The sequence below is a fragment of the Nomascus leucogenys genome, chromosome 15 (genome assembly GCF_006542625.1).
Source record: "Nomascus leucogenys isolate Asia chromosome 15, Asia_NLE_v1, whole genome shotgun sequence".
NCBI classification, from domain to species: domain Eukaryota; kingdom Metazoa; phylum Chordata; class Mammalia; order Primates; family Hylobatidae; genus Nomascus; species Nomascus leucogenys.
The window spans coordinates 73,836,841-73,864,183 of record NC_044395.1 but is presented as its reverse complement, the minus strand read 5'-3'; the positions used below and the strand labels follow the sequence as shown (position 1 = coordinate 73,864,183).

Genomic DNA, 27,343 nt, shown 5'->3' with positions numbered 1-27,343 from the left:
AAAGGCTGTCCTCTTTCCAGGTAACTTGCTTCCCCTTTTTTTGTTTTATAAAATCTTCTCACATCTGCTATGGTTAGTAAAAGTAGACTTGCTTTTTTTTCCTTTAAAAATAAAAGGTTAAGAAAGTAAATTGGCCAGGCATGGTGGCTCACGCCTGTAATCCCAGCACTTTGGGAGGCCAAGGTGCGTGGATTACCTGAGGTCAGGAGTTCAAGACCAGCCTGGCCAACATGGCAAAACCCCATCTCAACCAAAAATACAAAAATTAGCTGGGCGCAGTGGCAGGCGCCTGTAATCCCAGCTACTAGGGAGGCTGAGGCAGGAGAATCGCTTGAACCCAAGAGGCAGAGGTTGCAGTGAGCCGAGACTGCACCACTGCACTCCAGCCTGGGAGACAGAGCGAGACTCCATCTCAAAAAAAAAAAAAAGGAAAGCAAATTAAGTAACTGTGTAGACAGTATTGTTTACACTGAATGATCATATCCCAAGAATTTTAAAATACAAAACATTTTTAAATAAGTATAAGATAACATCATATATCCTGGTTTCTAAGATATGACTAATTTGATAATGATTAGAGAGAAAGCAGAAATATTAAATGTATATTTAAAAATTCGTTATAACCTGGCAACATGATACAAATCCACAAGATTTCACTTTCATATCGCTTTCTTATTATTCCAATCAAAGTTTAAGACTAAGCCTTTATTGTACTAATTATTATTATGAATAGTTTTGGGTTGTAATGTTTATGAATAGAATGTTAAAAGCATATAGCTTTCTTTAGAGCAGTATTTCCAATCTTGACACCCTTGAGCATTATTAGGACAGGGAATAGAATTCTGAGGCCCCTCCAAAGATAATTAGTCTCAATTGCATGTCTTATTTGGTTAAATCTGTAATTTTATTTCCTTATGTAAACTTCATATGGCTAGAAATTAACTGCTTTTGATAGTCAGCTATGAGCTACACTTGGGTTTTTGTCCTTCAGGATGCATAACTGAATCATACTCACGTCTTCTAGCTCTGGGAATTCAATCTATGATCAATTCCCAAGGCTGTTGACATTTTCTTACATTAATTGCACTGTCTGCCACGTCACTGGCAATCCATCTGCCTGAATCTCAATGCTGCAATGAAGCACAGCTTCATCCACTTGTGGGTGGACATCCTTCTTTCCTAGAGCCTACACAGCACCTGATCATGTTTTGTAAGGAAGTATGACTATCTGCCAGTGCAAGTACTTGCTTCATTTGTAACAAATCTGGTTCCAAAACTCCCCTTGAACCATAACAACAATCTCAATGCCACATCAATGTGTAATTTTCAGAGATGGTTTAATCAGGGATTTAAATTTAAGCTAAAATTCAACTGCTATGGTACTATAAAGTGCAAATAACTCAACTAAGGTGTCCAGGGAATGGCAAGATGTCTTCTATGCTGGCCAGGGTCAGGTGATAATAACCAATCACAACCTATTCCTCTGCCTAGGGGTGGAGAAGATGCTTTTCTGTTTGTTTAATTTTACTTCAATTTCTGGGATACATGTGCAGAACGTGCTGGTTTGTTACATAGGTATATGTGTGCCACGGTGGTCTGTGGCACCTATTGACCTGTCCTCTAAGTTCCCTCCCCTGGCCCCACACCCCGCAATAGGCCCTGGTGTGTGATGTTCCCCGCCCTGTGTCCTCATTGTTCAACTCCCACTTATGAGTGAAAACGTGGTGTTTGGTTTTCTGTTCCTGTGTTAGTTTGCTAACGATGATGGCTTCCAGCTTCATCCATGTCCCTGCAAAGGACATGATCTCATTCCTTTTTATGGCTGCATAGTATTCAATAATAGACTGGATATAAAGAAAATGTGGCAAAGTGCTTTGGATATCAACTGACAGAAGCATTCCAATTTTAGAACTGTTGAAATGGGAACAAGTCCATGTCTTAGAATTGAAGAAATACAGTGTTTCAACCTTAATAGTAATAATTGTTTCTACAGAGAATGAGGAAGAATCGAAGACTTTTGAGTAGGAAGAAAAAATAAAAGCAGATGTAGAAGAACTCAAATAACAAGTGATAACAGAAGATTGTTTTATGTTTTGTTTTAAATTATGCCAGTTAAGGCCAATGAAGATGCCTGGTCTATTCATGCATGGCCTGAGAGAGTACCTGCTACAACTATTTTAGAAAGCAACATGGTTATTTACACACATAACCATGTGTGTAAATCACACCACTGCACTTCAACCTGGGCAGCAGAGCAACACTGTCTCAAAAAACAAAAAAAAAGATAATTTGAAGTATAATGACATATAGCTAACACGATATTTCATAAGGAATAAAAGTGGAGTGTCAGATTTCACGTATTCCTTGATCAAAACTACATAAACATGTATCACATTAGGTTATATTCATGATGCATTTAGGACTGAATTAAAAATTATACATTCCCAGGCCGGGTGCGGTGGCTCACGCCTGTAATCCCAGCACTTTGGGAGGCCGAGGAGGGTGAATCACGAGGTCAGGAGATCGAGACCATCCTGGCTAACAGGGTGAAACCCCGTCTCTACTAAAAAATACAAAAAGTTAGCCGGGCGTAGTGGCGGCTGCCTGTAGTCCCAGCTACTTGGGAGGCTGAGGCAGAATGGCATGAACCCGGGAGGCGGAGCTTGCAGTGAGCCGAGATCGCGCCACTGCACTCCAGCCTCGGTGACAGAGCGAGACTCCATCTCGAAAAAAAAAAAAAAAAAATTATATATTCCCAACTGTCTACAATGTTATACCTTCATAATCATAATATAAAAACAACACTGCTTTCTCCTTCTAATGGTAGTTGCAGGATCTCACTGACCTGTCTAGTAAGACTTAGACTCCAACCTGAACTTCCTGGTAATAGTTTATTCACCTTATGTTTTGTATTCTTTTATGTGATGGTCAGTCAGGTGCAGCCACAGGACACAGGAGAAGTTCAGGAAAAATATTTATTATACTCCAAGGTCCCCAAGACAGGAAGCATGGCAGGCCATCAAGGGCCACATGGAAAGATATTAGGGTGGTCAGGAGGCAGAAAACAAGAGGCTAACTTAGACGAGAGCCTTTCCTGGGCTTTCCGCGGGCAGGGCAGGGGAAACAGAGTGACCAATTAAGGATTGACTAGTTCAAATAACTCCAGCTGGCTCTAAGCTGCAGAGGTGGTCCCTAGTTGTCTGGTACCATTCCAGGGAATGATTAGGGCAGAGGAACACTGCATCCTGGGGTGCCTGGACCAGATAGAGGGGTCTGGTTCTGGACTGGTTGGTTTGCATATGAAAAGCAGGCTCCTGGACTATCCTGTTAGAATCATTTTCCTACTCTAAGAATTGGCTAGACCCAGAAAGGCCAGTCTTTTCCCAGCAAGAAAGGCTTTTAAAAAAAATATCAGAACATAATAATATACAGAATATGTATATGAAAATACACCTTAGCTCCCATGTAAACATACACCAGAGCATCTCATAATGACAGGACTTCAAAGAGAAACTACCAAGGCTGCTTTCCTTCAGCAATCACCATTGGCTTCCATGTAAGTGAAGCTGTGTTGGGATGGTTTCTAGTGACAGAACTCTGCTCCCTGAAGAGGCCATGCACAGGTTTACACAAACAGCATGGATTCTGGAGTCTAGCAATGTGGCATTTACCAGCAATATGATGTCACAGAAGTCACTTTGCCTTTGTATGGTTCGATTTCTTCATGTGTAAGGTAGGACTCATCACATGTATCTCACAAGGATTAAATAATATCAAGTATGTGCTTAGCCCTGGCACAGTGCTTGGCTTAAAGAAGGTACCAGTTAAGCATCAGGTTCAGCTACTGCTCAAAAAGAGAGGAACCTCTTCCCTTCCCTTCCATTCCTGCAAAATCACCTTTTCTCTCTTTGTAATTAAATACGTCGTAGAATTAAAACACATAGAAGTAAATAAACAGAGGGCAAAAGAAATAGAAAGGAAATGAGTAAGAGGCTGTCATGAAAAGGAAAATATAATAAAACTAGAAAAGGCAAAATGCAGAAAGTCTCTGTAACACTCAGTAAAAAGAATCCCATTACTCTCTTGACTGAAAAATTGTTAAAACACCGACTGCTCCCTATTGCTATCATAACTAAATTCTGGATTCCTTCTCTCTCCAAATTTTTCTACCCACCTCTTTCCATTACCAGTGAAAATTCAGCTGCAACACACCTCAATGCACCTGAAACATATGTTACACACACCCTGTCTCAGTGCCTTTGCTTACCAGCCCCCCTCATCTAAGATGTCCCCTGTAATCTGCACCCCAATACTTGCAGACATAATGGCTGAAGGAGAGGAACCCCTAAGATCTTACTGGTGAGAATGTAAAATGGTACAACCACATAAAAAAGTTTAGCAGTATCTTAAAATGTTAAACATAGAGTTACCATAGGACCCAGCAATTCCACTCCTAGGTAGCTCCTCGAGAAAGATGAAATGCTATGTCCACACACACTTGTCTACGAAGACTCGATAGCAACATTATTCGTAATAGCCTGACGTGGAAATGATCCACATGCCTATCAACCAGTGAATGAACAAAGCAAAATGTGATATATACATCGGATGGCACATTAATTCTATAATAAAAAGGACGCACCTCAAATACAACACAAGTAAAAGAAGCCAGCTGTGAAAGACAATACATTGAATGATTTCATTCATATGATATGTCTAGAAAAGGTAAATTGATCCAGACAGAAAGTAGATCCACAGTTGCCTGGGGCTGGGGGTGGAAATAAGAACTGACTACACATGGGCACAGGAGATCCTTGCGGGGTGACAGACAAATTCCAACACTGGATTTTAGTATGATTACTCAACTCTGTAAATTTTTCTAAAAATAATTGAATTGTACTTTTTTTCTTTTTTTTTTTTTTGAGGAGTCTCACTCTGTCGCCCAGGCTGGAGTTCAGTGGCACGATCTTGGCTCACTGCAACCTCCGCCTCCCAGGTTCACGCCATTCTCCTGCCTCAGCCTCCCAAGTAGCTGGGACTAGAGGGGCCTGCCACCACACCTGGCTAATTTTTTCTATTTTTAGTAGGGATGGGGTTTCACCGTGTTAGCCAAGATGGTCTTAATCTCCTGACCTCATGATCTGCCCGTCTCGGCCTCCCAAAGTGCTGGGATTACAGGCGTGAGCCACCGTGCCAGGCCTAATTATACATTTAACATGAGTGATTTTTATAGTATGTAAATTATACCTCAATAAGGCTCTTTAAAAAGATCTTAACAGATAAACAGCCATTCATACAGGCTTTAAGGGGTCCCACACCATGAAGGCATGAGACACTGTAAAGCTTATATGGCAGAGGGGTGCTCATGCTGGCATCCTTGACTCTGTTATCCATTTATGCTCTGGGGCCTGGGATGCCAGTAGAATCTTCCACCCTAAAATCAGTGGAGTGACTGCTACTTGGCTCATCACCATCCCATTCACCTCAAAGTGTCAACTGGCAGAGCTGAGGTGCCTGCATCTGGGGCTTAAATCCAGGTACTTTAGGTAACACATAGTATTTTTCCATAGCAAACCCCTCACATGGTCTAGCCTGACCGAGCCCAGGTTGGACGTAGCAGATATTCTGAAAACCGAATTCAGGAACAATCAAATGAACAGGTAAGAGTCAGGCTGATATTGACAGCCTAGAGACTTTAGGCCATTTGAAAAAGAGAGAAGAAAAGGACTGGGTATAGAGTCTCTGTTGTAACAAAAATAAGCACATCTGCTAAGCATATTGCTAAAAGATATTTCGAAGGGAGTGTTAAACCTACTTCAGAAACACCCACTGGAAGCACCTACTGATATCCAAGGATAGATGTTCTAAATGTAATTCATTCTTACTGAGTCATTAGAGGAAGCCAATGACATTTCAAATTGCAAACTGAATTTAAATTGCCTTCCCTCCTTTATTTTAACATAGTTATGACTGACTTTCTGTATAAAGGTTAAGTATTCCTAACAACTCTCCTGAAGGAGTGATGTTTTCTATCATATTCATGGAAGTTCTCCATTTTAATTCTGCAAATCTTAATAAACAAGTATCTGATCTCAGAGTAACTGTTTCTAAATTCGCACATCTCCCAACAGCTACCATATTCTAAACATCTGCAATCTAGACTTCGTTATTTGAGGATTCATGACTGAAGGGCCCCACCATGGAAAACATTTATTAAAATCATCCACTGGGTAAAATAAGGGCAATTTTGGAGGCAAAACCAAAAAAGACTTTCTAAGCACTCTCTACGCTACTTTATATTCAAACAATATGCTAATTATCAGAAATCTTATTTAAAAACACTACTGTTTAATTTGAAATTACTGAAAATGGTTTCTCTTCATAACATTCTATAATTCCTAATTAGCTTTTCATTCACTTGGATAAACAACCTCTTTTTACATCCTTTAAAATAGTGGCTCTCCAACTTTTTGATCACAGGACCCCTTTACACTCGTAAATAAATTATTGATGTACCAGACAGCCTGACCCTGACCTAAAGTAAATTCCCAGGAGAAGTCTTTCCTGGGTTTTGAATTTGCCATAACAGGCGTGAGCATTCTAGCAGCAGTTTGGTGATCATGTATGATACCGCAAATAGGACCAAATAAATTATTGAGGACCTCAAAGACCTTTTGCTTACTATAGGTTATATCTATATTTTCTGTATTGGAAATTAAAACTGAGAAAATTTTAAAATATTAATTCATTTTAAGAAATAATAAGCTAATTACATGTTGATACACATCTTTTTATAAAAATTAAACATGCCTGTATTTTTAAAAAATTAGTGAGACAGGTAGTGCTGCTTAACATTATGTGACAGACTCCTCAGATAACAATGGTCATTTTCCTTTAATACTATATCAAAAGTCAACAAGCAGTAGTAGTTCCTTAATGGTAGGCTGGAATATGGAATCTGAAACCATATCAATGAATTTTTCCAACTCTGTTACATTAAAATCCATTGCTCTAACACAATATCAAATTACATTTGTCAATATCATGGTGGATCTCATCAGAAAAGTCTTTAAGTACTGAGAAGTTCACTAAGGTAGACACAAATTTCCCAGTATTCTAATTTTCATTTGAAAGCCCAAATTTTATCTTTGGCAACAAATAATGTCATTTGTTTTCCTTGATGTGATAGACTTATGTGTTCATTTTCAATGTGTACTCTAGGTTGTAATAAAATTCACAAAGGACTTTTTTTTTCAACTGCATGAATTTTAGCAGCAAAGCCACTGCTCTGATTCATACTAAAGCAGTTCTATCCCACTGCTCTTTACCATCAGTGTGAATATAAGCAGTATGCAAAAGGCAAATCAGGTCTTGGTATTATAACAAAAATAGTTTTGGCCTTGTCAACCCATTAAAATGATATTGAGGAACTCCCTAGGGGTTCACAGGTCACAATTTGAAAGCTACTCTGTTACCATATAACTGATCTCCAACCACCATACAAATTACTAGAAGGCAGCCACCAATTCAGAAAAGGAAAATGTGACTGTGATCACTTTTTCAGGTTGTCCATGTGTATTACTGATCCAACATCCATTAATATTAAGTAGAAGGCTACATCTACTATCCAAATTTCTTTTTTTTGGAACAGGGTCTTGCTCTGTTACTCAGGCTGGAGTGCAGGGGCACAATCATAGCTCAGTGCAGCCTCGACCTCCTGGGCTCAAGCTATCCTCCCACCTAAGCCTCATGAGTAGCTCAGACTACAGGTGTGCACCACCACGCCTGACAAATTTTGTATTTTTCGTAGACAGGGTTTCACTATTTGGCCCAGGCCGGTCTCAAACTCCTGAGTCCATGTAATAACCCTGCCTGAGCCTCCCAAAGTGCTGGAATTACAGGCGTGAGCCTCTGCGCCTGGCCTACTAACCAAATTTCAATATGGAAGTACAAAAAATGAAATCTAGTTATCATGGAAGGCTAAAAGAAACAAACCAATTTAATATGCAAATTTCCTTCCAAGGAATCTAAAACATAAATTTTTCTTTAATTCATCCATTTGTTCTCACATCTGTTGGGCTTTTTTTGTGTAAGGTTCTTGCTTGGTATAGAGATACGAAGAGGCTTAGGTTGACAGATCCTGTGGTCAGGGTCCACAAGGGATTATGCAATGAGGAAACAGAGCAAAGGCATTAAAGTCACACAGATCTGATGTCAAGCTCCAGGTACCCAACCCACAAGCCTGTCTCTGGTGATCTATGAGCCTTTTTTCCTAGGTGGAGCTGAGGCAAATTCCACCTAAAACATGGCGGATGAAATGAAATGCACGTAAAGCATTCAGCACAGCTCCTAGCACAAAGCAAGCATTCAATAAAAGGGAGCCACTATATGAATAAGGCTCCCTGAGGCAGAGTCCAGAGGAAGGGGGACACCTCCAAACAATCATGACACAGCATGGGAAGTGATTACCAAATGCAATGGGATTAAAAGAGAAATCAATGGTCTGCTCAAATGGGCAAGGTTGTATTAGAGTGGAGCTATTGTCTCATGGAAGAGAAGGAGCTGGCCCAGTGGTACAGGGAGAAAGAAGCAGAGAGTCCATCTAGACAAACAGAAGGCGGAGCATAGACTGGATAGGTGGGGCAACAGGGGTTTGGCAGGACACAAGAGGAAGCTACCCCGGAACCAGGTCGCTTAGGGCCTTTAATGCCATGCTAAGGGGCACAAACATTTAAAACAGTTTTGTTTTGTTTTTTTAAATGTTTGTAAAGGCTGAGGAATCATAAACTCGCAGTGCTAGCAGGTTATCTGGTCTACTGGTGCCCCTAATCCCTCAGCACACACACATTATACTTATGCCCATTCTCACCCATTAGCATTCCCCTGGCCCAAGCCTGACTAGTGCCAAAGGGTGGCAAAGCTCCTCTCAGAGGCTCTGGAACATCAGCAAAGCTGCAGCAGCCAGGGAAATTTGCCCGTCATTTTAAAGCACAAATGAAGTATATACTGGGCAAAGCAATTCTATTTCCTCTCTGATGCTTACAAAATCTTGAAGCATGTAACTTTATCTTCATCCCAGCTCCAGGTCCTGTACTCCAGTGGAATTCAAGTGAAGTCCAAAGAGGCTGCTTGTCCCTCTTGCCCTTTGGCAGGGACAGAGAATGTCACCCAGGTGCACCATGTGGATGCATAAGGCCGGAATGAGGACAGTTCACAGGTGTGAGTCCGTGCTCCCTTGGCAGTTGTGCAGAAGCACATGAAGGTGCCCTCAGTGTAAATCCAAAGCCAGCTGTGCTGCACTGTGCTCACGTAAGAGATGTGACCATTCAGACAAAAAACACGGAAATCACAGCAATGTCTTACTCACCCAGAATTTTACGAGGAAGAAGGCATTTTGAGGGCCCTTTCCAAACAGTTCCTTTAAGCCACCTTTCTTTTCAGGAAATTTGTCATAAATCTGACGAATGTCCACTGATTCAAGCAATGGGTCACTGTAAGAATGGTTGGCATGCCCAATGTGCACGAAGAGGTGTTTGTTGTACTGTAAGAAACCAACAGAAACATTCCCATTACAAACTCTTTGATCAATCTGGGACTCATCCATCTTGAACTGGATAAAGAGCAGTAGTACCAAAATTCTGGAATTAGGCCTTCCAGCCTAGGATCAATGCTTTTGAAATGATGAGTATGTTTAGAAAAGCGATTATAGCTTAGGGTTGAGACAATCATTGCTTTTTACTGACAAGGGCATATATTTTCCGAAATATCTAAAAAAGGCTTTTTTAGCGGACACATTAATAACAACAGCTTAAGTTACCCAGCTACCAAACCAAGAAACAATTATATTACCCAATTTCACCTGACCCAACTGAAAATGACAGTGATACTCTTTGGAGCCCAATAAGAAATCTGTGTGCAGTTAGCTCATGTCATAACCCAGAATGCACTTCTTGTCCCAACTCTCCTGGGACAGCGTAAATACAGTGGTCTGAGCAATGGTACCCACTTCCTTCTTCCAGCAGGAATAAGAATGCTGAGCCTCTTTGTCACCAGTCCCCTTAGTAACCAATCCAAAACTTCTGCATAAGGGCTGCTCAATATGTCACTGTTAGTGCAAAGTTAGCATTGGGGTACAGATCACAGAGAAGATCTACAAGGCCATACGTGGCTGATGAAAAAGAACATAGGTCACTCATTCATGAAAAAACAAAAAACTCTAAACCACGTTAAGTCACTTCACTCACAAAATGAACCCTTTTCTTCCCCTTGCTTTGGGATAAGACATGGTAACTGGACCACAAAGGATTGTGTCCAAACCAATGGTTCTCAACCCAGGCTACATCAGAATAACCAAGGATCATTTAAACATCACAAACGCCTGGATGTAATCTAGATTAAACTGGAATCCCTGAGAATGAGGCCAAACATCAGTAATTTTTAAAGCTTCTTCAGTGAATTCCAATATACAGCCAAATTTGAGACCACTGGTCTAGATGTTATACTCCAGACTCTTCGGGCATGCCTCTCCCACTGAAAAGGCATTAATACCAACTTAATGTGACACAGACCAAGAAACCTGGGGAGGCAGGGGCTCCACGGGCCTCAGAACCAAACAGGGTTCACTGAGAAACTCCATCTGCCTTCTTCATCTAGCAGTCCAAGTCTGCTCACGTTCCAAGTTAAAACTGGCAATTCTCCAACTACTGTCCTGAGTACTAATCTATTCCACAGGAAGTCCCAAGTAACAGAAGGCTTGGGCACAGCTGAGTATTATACATGGGTTAAGAATATACAGTCCATGGAACCTAATCATTGGGGCCTGCTTTAAAAAAAAAAAAAAAAAAAAAAAAAAAAAAAGATTGTGTGGGTCTAGACTCATCCTACTCAAGCACAAAACACTGCCCAAGGCAAATTAGCTATGATACTGGGCAAGTGCCTCTCAAGTCTCTAAAATGGGGACAGTGATGGCATTCACTTCGCTGGATTGTTACAGGGTTTAAATGAGACACTCCACAGACTTCATCAGGGATCCTAGATCTAACAAGAATAAGCACTCAATAAAATCTAGCTATTATTGTTTTAATAAGACTTCTCTTAGAGATTCACAGTAAATATTAGCGTATTAAAAGCAGTGCCATTGACTGGGCATGGTGGCTCATGCCTTTAATATCAGCACTTTGGAAGGCCAAGGAGGGAAAATCATTTGAGCTCAAGAGTTTGAGACGAGCCTGGACAACATAAAGAGACCTCATCTCTACCAGAAAAAAAAAAAAAAAAAAATCACCAGGTGTGGTGGTGCATGCCTGTAGTTCCAGCTACTTGGGAGGCTAAGGCAGGAAGATCACTTGAGCCTGGAAGATAGAAGGTGCAATGGAGCTATGATCATGCTGCTGCACTCCAGGCTGGGCAACAGAGTAAGACCTTGTCTCTTAAAAAGGCACTTCTGTAAAGAAACATTTTTAAACATATAATCTAGAGTTTCTCAAACTCGGTTGGTCACAAAACCCTATGAAATATATCCTGAAGGAGTACTGGTTTAAATCTATAACCTGCTACCCACATTTGGATCTCTGGCCACCATGCCAAAAGACAGGAAGCTGGACACTCCATCTGATGCCAGTGTTGCATATAGGGGCAGTGCAACTGGGGCCAGTATCTTTTGGAGAGGGCCAGGTCCCTCTCCTGTTCAACATCAGAGTGGTATCTTTTCCAAAGCTTCAAAAATCCTAAAAGGTATCAGGTGAGGTAAAAGAGAGAACCCTATCAAGCTCTGACATGGATGCAGGTGCATGGACTAGCCACCTGGCAGGTAAGACAGAAGCTGGGAGATACTATAAAACAACAGGGTCTGCCTGAGAAGGAAGAAATTATTTTTAAAAAGGTTAAAAGTAAAAGCCATTGTGTTAGGGAAGTGAGATTATGGGGGTGGGAAGAGGTGAGATTATAAGGGTAGGAGGGAATATCTTTAAGCTTTTTATACATTTTTTCAAATGTTGACACATCACTTTTCCAATTATAAACAGCAGCCCATGGAAATGTATGAGGCACAGTCATAGCTGCTAAGAAGCTTCTAGTCTTTCTAGTCTCAGTGGGCAAAAGTAAAAAAGAATAACATGGGCAAAGGTGTGGGCACAGATGCTGGTATAAAGGCAATCAGAAACACAAAGTGGAACTGGCAAAAGGCATTGTTTCTTTATTACGTAGACAACTGGCTATGTATCCATCCATCCAACCCTGATTAACGACCTCTGCTTACAGCTAGCTCTCAGACCTCCCCAGTTCTGGAAGGCACCGTTTCTGTCCATTCTAGTGCCTTCTGCAGGGAGTGAGTTTATGGGAGGCATGAGACACAAACCTTAGGGACCCACTGAGCTGAATCTGAGTCTCCCTTTAGGCTCCTCACTCCTAGCTGTTCTGCCTCGCTAGCTGCCCCGGGCCAGGTCAGAGCTGGAGTGAAGTTGAGAAGCTGGGAAACTTGAAGTCTTTGTGCTTAACATCAAAATGTCCCTGCACTGCACTGCTGGAAATGGGAACCATGGCCCTGACATCTACAGGTCAAGAAGGTGAATGGGGGTAAAATCTACCACATACCGATGGGGACCATGATGGTACAGCTGAAAAGCAAGGTGGTGAGTGTAAAGCATGAAAGCCTTGGAGCCAGACACAAACCTGAAACCTCAGACTTCTCATATGTGCAATGGGGATATAATACCTGTAATATTTGCAACATATGTGAATATTAAAGGAACTAATGCTCAGAAGGTGCTTGGCATAGAACCTGGCATATAAGAAATGTTTGATAGGGGCCGGGATTGATGGCTCACACCTGTAATCCCAGCACTTGGGAGGCTAAGGAGGGTGGATCATTTGAGGTCAGGAGTTCGAGACCAGCCTGGCCAACAGGAGAAACCCCATCTCTACTAAAAATACAAAAATTAGCCGGGTGTGGTGGCACACACCTGTCATCCCAGCTACTTAGGAGGCTGAGGCAGGAGAATTGCTTGAACCCAGGAGGCGGAGGCTGCAGTGAGCCAAGATCACACCATTGCACTCCAGCCTGAGCACCAGAGACAGACTCTCTCTCAAACAAAACAAAAGTGTTCATGTTCAATAAATTATAGCTAAGATGATCACTGTTACAGTTTACTATCATGTGAGATTCACTAGATCCTGAGGTAGAAGCAAAATAACTTTCCTGCTTTTGCTATCCCTCCTGCCTAGTAAAGAAAAAAGAAACACAAATAAGCCAAGAGCTGGGAGCAAGCAGTGAAGCCAAGTGACTGTTCAAATCCCTGATCATGGCCCACTCATTAACCAGCTGCTCAGGGTGTGGGCCTCTCACCTGTGCCTGAAGGAAGGAAGAGAACTTGTGTCCACTGGGCACTGTGAGCAATGTGTTGTTTATAGATGTGATCTCAGGTAATCTTTGCCTCATGATGCTGCTGGAGGTGGATTTAATTTAAATCATTTTACAGATGAGGAAATAGAAGCTTAGAGATGAACTGACTTGCCTGAGGTCACACATCCAGGAATAGTCCTAGAGTTAATAAAACTTGGATCTGTCAACACCACAGCCCTTGCGTTTGCTGCAAACATTAATCACACTGTCCCGCAAAATGTCTAAGCCTTTCTTAACACCGTTAAACCAACATTTTTTGAAAGTTGATTTGGGAAAGGAACAACAGCAAAAAAACTAAACAGTGTGTTAAAATGTCTATGAAGTTAAATTAGAATTAGGGACAAACATGATTCACAAATGCATCAGATAGAGTCCACAAAGGTTTCTATTTTGAGGAATTTACCTCTGTGTTCAAGGCTGAAATGAACAGAGAACGGGCAGGCTGTCTTTGCCAAAGGAAATTGGGCACTGTCTCTATAAGGCTGGTGACTTGAAACCAAACTCTGACCATTGGCATCTGAGTGGCTTCACTGCTGCCAAGAGGTGGTGACTCTGTTTCTAAGAATACAAAGTACTACAGAAGGTGCCCTGGAGACCACAGCATTGAAACAGACAGACCACCTTCTCCCCTTTATTCAACCTGGGTAGGTCAGGAATCCCTCTGTCCCCAAATCCAGAAGGCTGAAAGGAAGAAATCTATATGTTGGGTTCAAGTTTTAATGAAATTAATTCTAAAAACCCTTTGGTGAGGCTCTATTTCCAGTCTTGCCAGTTCTCCTTATAAGGGAAGTGGGCCAAGGTGGATTATTTATTTGCTTCTCTCCTTCCCAAATAAATCTCGTTTCTTCTCCAGCAGTGGTGGTTTCCCCAAAAGTGAAGGTGGCACATGAAACAAAAAAAGGGCAATTCTATTCTATGGGGCACAAAACAAATACTCATAAAAGAAAACTGGCATTTGGGAGCAAGATATGAGCAGAAAAAGGGTGAATGTCAATGACTCACATATGCAAGGCCCAAGACTAGATTTCCTCAATATCCAAAACACAGGCTAATTTTGACTTCTCCAAAAGAGTCCCCTAGGCACTCAGTAGAGGCACAACTGATTATCAACATCTCAAGGTCAATGATGGAACAGGTACTCACTCTGCCTGTTTCTTTTACAGATTTCAGTAGAATGAACCAGTACACCTATCATCTATCATATATGCCAGGCACTGTGCTAGGCACCAGGAACCCATGAGCTAACAACAAAGTGCTCATCTTCGTAGAACCTACAAAGTGACTGTACAGAGCAAGCTTATTGCCTCTACACTTAGAACTGTATCCTTCCCAAATAAATATATGTTCTCATAAATTCCTACAGAGAAGATGGGGATAATAAAGACAGTCAACACCACTTCTACATATCACATGAACTAAATTAGCATTTACCTGCTCTTTTTATAAGAATGACCTTATTCTCCAGCATTAAACATACAGTATTGTTCATTAGCAAGGGGAAAACGTGGAAATCACCTAGAAAATATGAATAAAGTTCACAAGTCCACAGCAAAAACCATAATGAACACCAAGTTATCCATTACACATGAAAGTAGAATACTCTTTCAGATATTTAAGGTTCAGAAAACTGACCTTCCTTGCAACTTGTTCCCAGGGAGCTATAGGAGGATATGTTTCTACAAAATGATGGAATAAATGTTAAAAAGAGATGGGGCCTAACATAGAAGAAAGGTAAAGAAACCAGCCAGGTCAGCAACCAGTCCAGAGTGGATCCGTGGAAGCTGAGGACGCCTGGCAGGATGTCACCAAGAGAACAGACCTGATTTATATCACACCATCTGGAGAAGAGTATGAATTCTCCTAGAAACTTTGAGGATGAATTGCTGTAGCTATGTAAAACTGAACAATTTTTTAAAAAGACAACCATATACCCCAGAAAAAAAAGTTTTACAATTAAGGAAATGGTTCCAATATATAACATTAACCATGCTGTGTGCAAAATTTATATGGGTTTGTAAAATTAACTGACTGTTAATTTTTTTTAATGTGATATAAGCACATGGGGGACTGAAAGGAAGACGGGGGGGGCACATACTAAATTTAGAGAACTAAATCGTAGTCTTCTATGTTAAGAAGTCAATAGATGATGTCTAAAATTAATAGAATGAGATATACAGTATAAGCATGTTATTTAGAAATGTGGAGGTAAATACATTAATACAAAGAAATGGCTGAAAAGGCTGCAAGCAATGGTCCCCAAAAGGTAGAACTGGGAGGTGAGGAGCCGTGAAGCAGCAGAATACTGCTTTTCCTATGGGCCACGTGCTTCAATCTGGCTTATACAATTATTTTATTAAATAAACCACCAATCAAAAACTATCTTGAAAGATTATGGAGTTTTTCTGAGGAAGGGAAAGAACCATAAAAGGAAGCAAAAAACATTACTTCAGGATGTTTATTCTGTGTTAGCCACAAGTTCCTTGGGCTTTAAAGGAGCTCGGGTCAGACTGCAAAGCTTTCCTACAGCTCAAACGCTCAGGACAGCTGGACAGGAGCTGGGACGCCTGTCTGCAGGTAGGGTTCACCAAAAAGACAGATGTTGCACCAGTAAAACCCTACCTGGATCAAGGATGCTACGCAGTACCTGATACCATCTTAATATGTGGATTTCTATTTTGACTTGGAGAAATGTCCATTTTCTCTTTGTATTGCTACAATCCCTCCAGTTATTCTTCATAACAGTTGCAAATAATAATAAAGGTGAATGCAACCCTCGAAACTCAACCATTCATTGCAAAGGGCTTCTGAGATACCCGGGGGGTTTAATAAAGGACTTTCGTCTTCCTTCAAAGCTGCTCTACAAGGTCACTTTGTTTCCTGGTCCCTGCTGTTCTTTGCTGCGTAGGGAGCCTGCAGTGAGGAGTGATGAACACCTGGACTGTGGTGTCAGGTGGGATCTGGGTTTCAATCCGAGCAGTGGCACCACTTCCTAACTGAGTCATCCAGGGCAAGTGATTATAGTCCTCTCTCTCTGCTGCAGTTTCCACATCCATAGTGGAAATATGTATATTTAGTAGAACTATAATGCAGGAATAATAATAGTACCTACTGTACTGGAGTGTCAAGAATATTAAATGAGATAATGCAAGGAAAACACGTAACACTGTACATAGCACGTAATTTGCCGTTGTTACTACTTTCCGGAAGAATCATGATGTTTCTTTCCTTTGGATGAAATAATGTGAAATCAATACTGTCCCTGATAACAAAAACCTGGACGTACTAAAACTTAAAGCAGGAATGAAGAGAGGGAAAGTTTCAGACTCATTAAGGCGATTTCTACTGTTCTGATGTTACCATCGGTGCTAGGGTAGTGGCAGTGTTGGGAAGCCTTGTGGGGTCTGGCCTCCGCATTTCCCTCAGGCACACAGTACCCTCTCCAGATACCTGCTTCCTACCTTCCTCTTAGGCATGCAAAGTCTGTTCCCAAAAGTGGGGTGGGGACAGCCTAGGAGGTTGTCCATCACTGTAGATGAAACAAACCACAACAGTACAACTTCCAACAGTGGTCACTGGGGCTTTTTTCTCTTTTTTTTTTTTAAAAGGACTGCCAATACATTCTAGATGTATTGAATCTAGATGTATTGAACTGATGAAGGCAGTTCAATCTTTGTGGAAAAGGAAGAAAAAGCCCCACAAATCTGCTAGTCCTCAGCATCTGCGAGGTGCCCTCAGACACACCGGGTCCTGCACTGCACCGTCCAACCTGAAGATGGCAGTCTTTTCCTAAATTTGTTCCAAAAATTCTAAGTATTTGAAGAACGTAGTGAAACCTTGAAAAATATGACTGCTGTCAAATAATACCAAGAAAAAAATTATAATCCACTTAGGAATTTAAAGAAATCAAGACAAATAACTCATGTCAAGGGATGCTAATGTACAAGCTGGAACAGAACAAGGACAAATGGCCTACATTTACTTCTTGTCACGGTCCTGCCCGGAATGTCTGTCCACCTACCCCCTAGGGCAGGCTGGGCAACCTGTGGTGGCCCCTGGGGGGACAGAGAACGGCTGTGGAGCCAAGCCAAGAAAGGTTCCCGCACATTCAGCCCAGGAGCTTGCCTGTGCTCACGGTTCCTGCCCAGGAGAAAGTGAATCTGAAGTGAGTTCTCTCCTCAGTTCACTGTTCAGGGCACCAGCCCTGTTCTGGCCACTTGGCCCTGATATGCCACTTCATCCCATGCCCCTCGCTCTTCCCATAGAGAAACATCATTGGAAACAACGAGCAAGTGAATCCCTCCTTCCGGGATCTCACACCGAGATGCATCCTTCCCACCTCCCACTCCAAGCACCATCTCCACAAAGGGGCTGCTGCTTCCTCAGACAGGAGTGTGTCTTCCCCACAGAAGTGCAGCTGAAAGCCCCACCGACTGAGTGAGCAACCAGGAAGGTGCGTGGGGTGCGGACCTGCCAAAGAAAGCAGAGGGGGCCTGACTGGGGCCTCTGTGAAATGTCTATAGAACCCGGATTTCCAGACGCTTTCAGTGGCCTCTTTCCCAAAGGGTAATGAAGAAAGAGAGGAAGTGGCCAGAGCATCTCAGAAACACTGAGTACAAAGCACAGGCTGCTGCCACAAGAGGGTGTGCCTTGGGCCTGGAGGGGCTTGCAGGTGGCTCGGCAAGGGCTCAGGATTGTGAGGGGTATGTGGGCACTCCACACTGAGCCATCATCTCCTTCCCCGGGAGACACTCCATCTCCTATGTCCTACTGGAAGACCAGGCTTGGAAAAACATGAGAAAAACCTAAGACACATTCAAGGACTGAGCACAGCCAACCGTCAGATCAGCTGCAGCCTTCCTCCCCAAACCTGGAAGGCCAAATGTACTTTCCCACCACTTATTCCGAAGCATGAGAAGGGAACATTAATGACACCTGGGTTAGAATATCTAGGCTCTGCTATTTTTGAGCTGAGTGGCTTCAGCCAAGTTGCTTAACCTTCCTGGGCCTTGGCTTCCTCATCTGAGCAGTGATGAACCCTAGCCTGTCTCCAAGGTCAAATTAAACAGTCAATGTGAAAGTTCCGCCCAGGCCACACAGATGCTGGTGACCTGGCTTACTGGCATGAGATCACTTCCAAGCCCTGAATTACAGGAGAGAAGGAGCCTCTTTTCTGAAGGACCAGGAACCAGATTTGTTCAAACAGCCATTCTCCACCCCAAGATGGAGCAACTGCCTCAGCAGCCACTATAAAACTAGGAAGCTTCTCCAGAGACACCGGTGCCCTTCTCTGTCCTGTCCAGGATAAAGGCAAGAACCCTCCTGGCAATCGGGAATTGAAACCTTACTGCTGCTGCTTATTTTTATTTATTTATTTATTTTTTTGAGACAGAGTCTCCTCTGTTGCCCAGGCTGGAGTGCAATGGTGTGATCTCAGCTCACTGCAACCTCTGCCTCCCAGGTTCAAGCAAATCTCCTGCCTCTGCCTCCCAAGTAGCTGGGATTACAGGCACCCACCATCATGCCGAGCTAATTTTTGTATTTTTGTAGAAGTGGGGGTTTCACCATGTTGGCCAGGCTGGTCTTGAATGCCTGACCTCAGGTGACCCACACGCCTTGGCCTCCCAAAGTGCTGGGTTTACAGGCATGAACCACCGCGCCCGGCCGAAACCTTGCTTCTTATCTTGTGTCTCCAACCTAATCCCCATGCACAGCCATCCCCCTCTTCTTTCTTCCACAGGCCTCATCAATGTCATATTTCCTTACAGCTGTCCTGGTCACATTTTCCAAACCAAGACAGGATCTGTGTTCTGACAACGGAATTTTAGTTGATCTGTAAATTTAGGCCATTGAAAGAAGTATAAAAATGTGAAATTAAATCATCCTTGGGCCTACATTTGACCAACTGCCTTTACGAAAAAGAATCATGTTATCTGCAGGATATATTTACAGACCTTCCATGCGGGCTCAACCACAGGCCTGCCAGTCCCCCAGAGGGGAGACCTTGGGCTCCCTCTGACTATGAAGACTGCTAACTCCCATGTCCACATCTAGGAGGTCCAGCCCCTCGGAATAAAGATAAGGGCCAGGACACCAGGCAGCAAAACTCCCTTCCTTCTGGCTGAGGGGGCTGCCATCACAAAGCCCAGGTGACCCTTCAGGAACTCTCTCCTCTCCTGGAGCCCAAATCAAATGTCCATCTGTGAATGGAGAACCATCCCTGCCCTTCCCATTTTCCCAGATAATGAGGTAAGTGTCATTTTGTCATACACTATGAAATTCAGACAAAGTTCAAATAGTCAACCCTGCCATCTATTAGCCAGGTCCCAGATGAAGTTACTTAAACTCTCTGAGCTTTCCTGTCTCCAATAAGTATTTCAACAAGCTTATTTTGAGAATGAAAGGCAAAAGCATTATCACCAAGTCAGTTCTTAGCAATCCTGCTTCCTCCTCTATTCCAGGACTCTTCAAATTTTATCAGCATCCTTGGTCTCAAACACCCAGTCATTACAATTTATCCTCCTCTTCTCACAGCTCATTAATCCACAAGGCTTTTTAATTTTATCTCCATAACATCTCTCCCCTCTGCCATTTCCTCAGCCACGGCCCCTGCCTTGGTTTGGTCCTCATCAGCCACTGGCTGGCTGACAGTATAGTTTCCTCCAGTCCCTGCTCTCACCTGATGCAGCCATCGTTTTCCTGAAGCACAAATCAGATCACATCCTCTCTTAAAAAGCAGGGTGGGGTGGGAGAATACGTGTATTCATGTTAGATTGCATATGCATTAAAATCACTACAAAGCCTCATAAGAGAATAGTAACAGTGGCTACCTACTTAAGGGTAGGATAGGAATGAGAAGGAAGAGACGACTCCCTTCCATTCTCTTATGCTTGGAGATTTTTTGACCACATAAATTTACTACCTTTATGAAAAGTTTAATTGATTTTAAAAATTAATTGAGGCCGTGCATGGTGGTTCACATCTGTAATCCCAGCACTTTGGGAGGCTGAGGCAGGTAAATCACTTGAGGTCAGGAGTTTGAGACCAGCCTGGCCAACATGACAAAATCTTGTCTCTACTAAAAATACAAAAATTAGCCAGGCATGATGGTGCATGCCTGTAATCCCAGCTACGTGGGGGGCTGAGTCAGGGGAACTGCTTGAACCTGGGAGGTGGAGGTTGCAGTGAGCCAAGCTTGCGCCACTGCACTCCAGCTCGGGCGACAGAGCAAAACTCTGTCTCAAAAGTAATTGAAAAATATTGACTCCTGTTACAATTTCAGTAGAGTCCAAAGCACCTAGTGAGCACATTCTCACAAGCTTGATCCCTGTCCAGAGCTCTGGCTCAATTTCCTTTCACATTACTGTAAGACATTCAGGTTCAGAAGCATTTGTGGAGTGCTCAGTATGTTCAGGGATATTTCTAAATGTAATTATCACAGTGAGCGTGGCAGCGATCCTGCTATGTCCACTTAAGACAGACTGGAAACTGAGGCTGAGCTGAGGTAATTTGCCCCAAATCTCAAACAGCTGCTAAGAATTCTAGTATCAGTCACCTCTTTGCTGCCACTAGAGCATGATGAAAGATAGGCTCTAAAGCAGCAGTCCCCTTTTTGGCACCAGAAACTGGTTTTGTGGAAGACAATTTTCCATGGGTTGGAATAGGAACTCAGAGGGAACCCAGAGTAACCATCTACCCAACGTGGAAGGCCCTCAGAGGTCTGGCCTTGCTTGGGGAGCTCCTAGTTTGCAGGCAGCTGTTTTTAACTTTTGAACTTTGTCTTTATTTCTTCAAAAGTACAGTGACATGGTTAAGAATACAGAGTGGTGGTAAACTTTGGCACAGTCAGCATTCTTGGAGGTAGATCTTGATAACTTTAACGTTTCTGAGCCACGGTTCCTTTATGTACAGACTGGACATAATTCTCAGCATACCAAAACAGAGCTCATAAGTGCTGGTGATGATCATTATTGACATAATATATAAGTAAGTTGCTTGGCTGGGCTCACACCTGTAATCCCAGCACTTTGGGAGGCCGAGGTGGGTGGATCGCTTGAGCCCAGGAATTCAATACCAGCTTGAGCAACATAGTAAAACCCCATTTCTACTAAAAATACAGAAATCAGCTGGGTGTGGTGGTGCATGCCTGTAGTCCCAGCAACTTGGGAGGCTGAGATGGGACAATCCCTTGAGCCTGGGAGGTCGAGGCTGCAGTCAGCTGTGATTGTGCCACTACATTCCAGCCTGGGCAATGCAGTGAGACCCTGTCTCAATTAAAAAAATAAAAATAAATGAGTTTCATATGTTGAGCGACCGTGTGCCTCCCCTGATCGGGTTTGTTCCTCTACTGTATCATGGAACTTCTCTTCTGCAAGGCAGTGACTGCTTCCTCAAAATCTAAAGAGAACAATCTCTTTGCCTCTTTCTCCACCCTCAACTCTTCCCTCCTCTGGTTGTGTAACTCCTGCCTAAGTAAATCCTTTCTGTGCTCTCTTCCTGGCTCCTGCTCACTATGGCATCCACACCACAACAGGCATGAGACACACAACCTGGTGCCCGGGCAGTCTGAGCAGGCGGGGGTTTGCCAGCTGCTGCCCTGTGGGGGGCTGGAGGAACCCGCCGTGCCCCAGAATTGAGGTGGAGGAATCACTCCAGGCTTTATCAGGAAAACCACTCCCTGTGTACTTTCAGGATTCAGCTGACAGCTCAGCCAGGCCGAGTTTTCATCTGCCTAACTTGGCCTCTAGAAACTGGACCCTGATTTCAGGGAGGCCCCTTTTAAACAGCCCACCTTGGGTGGAGGATATCACACTTAACACTTGAGGTCCTTTGATATGCAACACTGAAATCATGTACAAAGTATATTTCCAACTAAAATAGTCTTTGTTTTTTACACTCTTCCTTCCTTTCTTCACCCTCTGCTGTTTTTCTCTTAGCTTCTAGTAGAGCCAAAGGTAACAGAGGGACTGACTCGCTGGTTCTCCTCCAACATAAACCACCACCAACTTGGGGAAGCTGCCGTCTGGTTTACACATGACACAGAGCCAGCAGGGGGCGATCATCCCCCTAATTATTCTCCCATTAGCTCCTTATGGCCCTGGGCTACAAAAACAGACTACTCATCAGATACAAATGGACCATACAGCCTTTTGGTCACAATCTCAGGATGTGGAGTCAACAGACCTGGATCCGAATCCTACTTCCCATGCCAGTTGGCTATCTAACACTGGGCAAGCTACTTCATAAGCATTACATAAGATAATGCATAGTGTTGGCACACAGAAAATATTTAGTAAATGTTGGCCATCACTATTGCTAGAAGTGGTAGGGTTGTGAAGAAGTCTTCAGTGTTGGCAAGGGTGATATATGTGGTGAGCCAACGAGTAAATTTCAGAAAATGCTGGTTCTAAGGCCACTTCAGACTAAGGAGGAGACAAACTAAGGTTCTTCTCTTGGCTTTGTTGGTACCAAAGTATGCAACCATGTCTTTTTTTGAGATGGAGTTTCACTCGTCACCCATGCTGGAGTGCAGTGGCGTGATCTCGGCTCACCGCAACCTCCACCTTTTGGGTTCAAGTGATTCTCCTGCCTCAGTCTCCCGAGTAGCTGGGATTATAGGTACCCTCCACCATGCCCAGCTAATTTTTGCATTTTTAGTAGAGATAGGGTTTCACCCATGTTGGCCAGGCTGGTCTTAAACTTCTGGCCTCAAGTGACCCACCCGCCTTGGCCTCCCAAAGTGCTGGGATTACAAGCGTGAGCCATCACACCCAGCCAGCAATCAAGTCTTATCTTCTCTTAAGAGATGCTACAGGCAGGCTGGGGTGCAAAGCTGGCTACTGTAAGGCAGCATCTCTCCAAGCCTCTTCTGTAGAAGGAATAGAATAACCTACCTCACAGAGCTCAATAAAGATGAAAGAAGTCACTAATGACAAATAGCATTGAACCTGGCTACATAATTTCTTTTTTTGCCAGCACTACCTATAAGTTCTCTTCTCTACTAAAAATATTTTATAACCCCTTGGGTCTAATGAGCCTAAGCCGTTACAAAGAAGTAGGGGGAAACACATGTACATGTCCGTCTGTAACAAACATCTAGAGAATCCAAATGCAAAGTTTAACTTAATTAGGGCCCTTTAATTATTGGTCACTTTGTTCACTTATCAAATTAATGTGGTTAATGCTGGATGTTAAATTTTAAGTACTGTATGCCCAAATTTGTTAAAATGTATCAGCTGAGTTTATTTTAGATGGCCTTAATGTTTCTGTTGTTGGAACAAAAATATAGAAAAATTAAAGTCTGAGAAGTCACAAAAACTCTAAGAGCCAAAGAAACTATCTACCTGATACAAATTTTTCAGTGTAACCTTAGCCCTGAAGTACCATTATACCTTCCTTGATTGTAATAGCACCTTGTGTTTGTCCAACAAAGCACACAGTATATAACTTGAGAGGCTGGTACTTAAGATACTGTCAAATGCTTTAAATAATTTTATTAATTCTCCATCACTTCAACTGGTCAGCCACCACTTTTTCCCTCTAGTACAAGAACCAACCTTCAGGCCCTCACATGTCCACTAAAATCAAATATAGATCCTATTAACAATCTGCGGCCGGGCCCAGTGGTTCACGCCTGTAATCCCAGCACTTTGGGAGGCCAAGGCAGGCAGATCACGAGGTCAGGAGATCGAGACCGTCTTGGCTAACACGGTGAAACCCCATCTCACTAAAAACACAAAAAAATTAGCCAGGTGTGGTGGTGGGTGTCTGTAGTCCCAGCTACTTGGGAGGCTGAGGCAGGAGAATGGTGTGAACCTGGGAGGCGGAGCTTGCAGTGAGCCAAGATCGTGCCACTGCACTCCAGCCTGGGTGACAGAGCAAGACTCTGTGTCTCAAAAAAAAAAAAAATCTGCCACTTTCATTTGCATATATTAAATCATTTGTGTTCAACTGAAGAATGAGTGTTTGTAACATAGGAATATCAGAAGCGACACCAACAACAGTGACTGAGGATAGGCAAAATAATTTCACAGCAGTGACAGAGCTCTGGCTGGTAATGTCTAATGCGCACCACTTAGTATCATAATACAAGCCAGAAACATCAACATATCTATTGGGGGTATTATTATTTTCTGAAATTATATACTTTAAATCCAAAAAGCAAGTAACTTTCAATTGTGAAGAAGGTTGGGGCATGGCAGTGCATAACTGTAGTCCCAGCTACCCGGGAGCCTGAGGCATGAGGATCACTTCAGCCCAGGAGTTTGAGGCCAGCCTGGGCAACACAGTAAGACCCCATCTCAAAAAAAAAAAAAAAAATCAGTTGTGACAAAGGACCATTATTCCACATAAGCAGTTAGCATCCCCTGACATACTGGGTATTTATGTGCTTGGGTAGTTCTTGTGTTCTCCACCCAAGTGTGGGCTCCATGAGAAAAAGAACTTTGTTTTGTTCACTGCTGAATTTCTAACACCTGAAACACTGGCTGGTGTGTAGTAGGTGCTCAAAAAATACTTGTTAAATAAATTCTAATTTCTCCCAATCCCCGATTCATATTCCCTAAAATATAACTATCTTTCTCAAAGGGCCCAAGGATGTTACACCAGGCCTTCCTTTCATTCCAGGGCCTTTTAAGTCACGTGTTGGAGTCTATGTAAGTCAAGCTTTTTTATTCAACAACAGCAGGCCAGATGCAGTTTACCCATTCAGATTATTATATGTATCCTGAACGTACCTGAAACACTTATCTCTGGCCTCTACTCTAGCAACTTAGTGGGCCTTGACTTTCCTAAAACAGTCACCGATTTAATATACTGCTACATACACTTCAGCTTCATCACCTCTGGAATATTCTGCTCCCTTATTCTCTCCCTGTCCAATTCTCCACCTTTCAGCTTAAGGGCTACTTCCTCAAGGAAGCTTGCCCTGTTTCCTGTTACTCACAGCGTTCAGTATTCTTCCTTCCTAGAAGTCACAGCACTTTGCAATGATCTCTCAGATAATAACCTGTTTCGTGTCTGTCTCCGCTGTTAGGCATTATACTCCCCAGGGGCCGAGGCTGTGGCCGTCTGGGTAGCAATGAGCCCCTCTCCTGTGCAGCTTCTTGCACATGCAGGTGCACATGAATGTTTGCAGAATGGTCTGAATGATTCAAAATGTTTAGCCCAACAAATACTAACAACAAAAAGAGGCAATTGAGCCTTCTGGGCCCTAAGAGGTCCATAACTGGAGAGCACAGTTAACAATGAGGGAGCTACCAGGTTATTTTAATTTCTTTTTTTAAAAGAGAATTTTTATAAATGATTCCACAGTATTTTAACTAGGGAAGCAAAAATCATGGGGGACTTTTGCCTCCCAGTGTCTTGGAGTTGTTTCCTAAAAAAAACAGTCACATGCAAAGAAAAATTTGCTTACCCAGGAGATATTAAGACTGAAAAGACAATTCAAGCCCAGGCGCAGTGGCTCACGCCTGTAATCCCAGCACTTCAGGAGGCTGAGGCGGGCGGATCACGAGGTCAGGAGATTGAGACCACCCTGGCTAACATGGTGAAACCCCGTCTCTACTAAAAATACAAAAAAAATTAGCCAGGCATAGTGGCGGGAGCCTGTAGTCCCAGCTACTCGAGAGGCTGAGGCAGGAGAATGGCGTGAACCCGGGAGGTGGAGCTTGCAGTCAGTGGAGATCATGCCACTGCACTCCAGCCTGGGCAACACAGCGAGACTCTGTCTCAAAAAAAAAAAACAAAAAACAAAAAACAAAAAAAAAAAACAAAGACAATTCAAGAGACCCTCAAAACTGGGAGGTGATCTTTTACGATAGTGAAAAGGATACAATGAAATACAAGATTTGGGCTCCTCGTTCCCTCTGTTTACTGACTAGATATCTTAAGTCATTTAGTATGTCTGGGCCTCAGTTTCTTTATCTGTAAAATGGGGCAAACAGAACCTATCATGGGGAAAACAGAACCTATCTGATGGGGCACTATAAGGACAGAATGAAATACTCAACCACAAAGTACTCTGTAAACAACAAAGTGTCATGGAAACACCAGTTACAAGAGGCAGAAGCAGTATCTGGGCCAAAGCCCAGCCTTCAACCAAAGAACTATGTATGCTTCCCAGAAAGAACCAGCAGCACAGAGTCACGCAGGGCATCTTTCAGTTTGTCTTAATGCCTTCCACCTAGATGGATTTACCCCTCACCATCAATCTTCCTGTTAGCCACTCAGCTGCTTGGAAGGAGTCATCCAGTTGGCCTTTTCTTCTCTTTCCTGGTCTCAATAGCCCCATTTTCTTGTACCTGTCCTGATGGGCCCAATTTACATTCCTTCCCTCATTTTTCCCCCTAATTTGGAAGCAGCTCTATTTTTCCACCAGCTCCCAAAGTTCACGATTTGTGGACAAAGACATCAGTGCGCCACATGTGAGTCCTCCACTCTGGTGATGGCTGGTCAAGCCCCTCTGCCCCATGCGAGGCCTTCCCTTAAGGTGAAGTGCAAACACTCCCGTGAGAGGTCACCTCCAATTGTTCAGCATCTCGGTTATCTACCACAGGCTCTTAACTCATTCCTGACACTTTCTCCCGATAATAGAAATGACATTAAGGCAGGCAACACACAGACAGCATGGGACTTAGGAGATGGGAAGGATAGGGTGAGATAGAGAATGTGGCAAGAGTTGGTGAGGATCTCAGAGACAAACTAAGGATTCCTTCAGTTTTTGCCTTGGGCTCACCCACACACAGATGCAACGCTCACACTCACAGCCAAGGAGTGGGTGTGAAGAAAGGGTACGGGGCTTGCTGGGTGGGAAAGAAGGGAGGATCACATATGTATGGGAAATGCCTGGCTGAGAAACAATGGGACGATGGGTACAAGATGGGGGTGGGGGAAGTAGCAAAGAAGAAAGTGACAAATAGAGTCCAGATGCCAATGTTACTGGTATTT

At 43.1% G+C, this 27,343-nt stretch overlaps 1 protein-coding gene and 1 non-coding gene across 6 annotated transcripts in view; one reads left to right on the top strand and one right to left on the bottom strand.

Annotated features, from left to right (window-relative positions):
- The window catches only part of TEAD1 (TEA domain transcription factor 1), a 271,344-nt gene that overhangs the window by 34,598 nt on the left and 209,403 nt on the right, over positions 1 to 27,343 (bottom strand). For all 5 annotated transcript variants that reach the window (XM_030828914.1, XM_030828915.1, XM_030828917.1 and 2 more), the window contains one exon: positions 9,368 to 9,541. In XM_030828914.1, coding sequence (XP_030684774.1) covers positions 9,368 to 9,541 — 174 coding nt within the window. The remainder of the gene's footprint in view (positions 1 to 9,367; positions 9,542 to 27,343) is intronic.
- On the top strand, positions 6,471 to 6,642 carry LOC115830550. Its single transcript, XR_004026100.1, has one exon.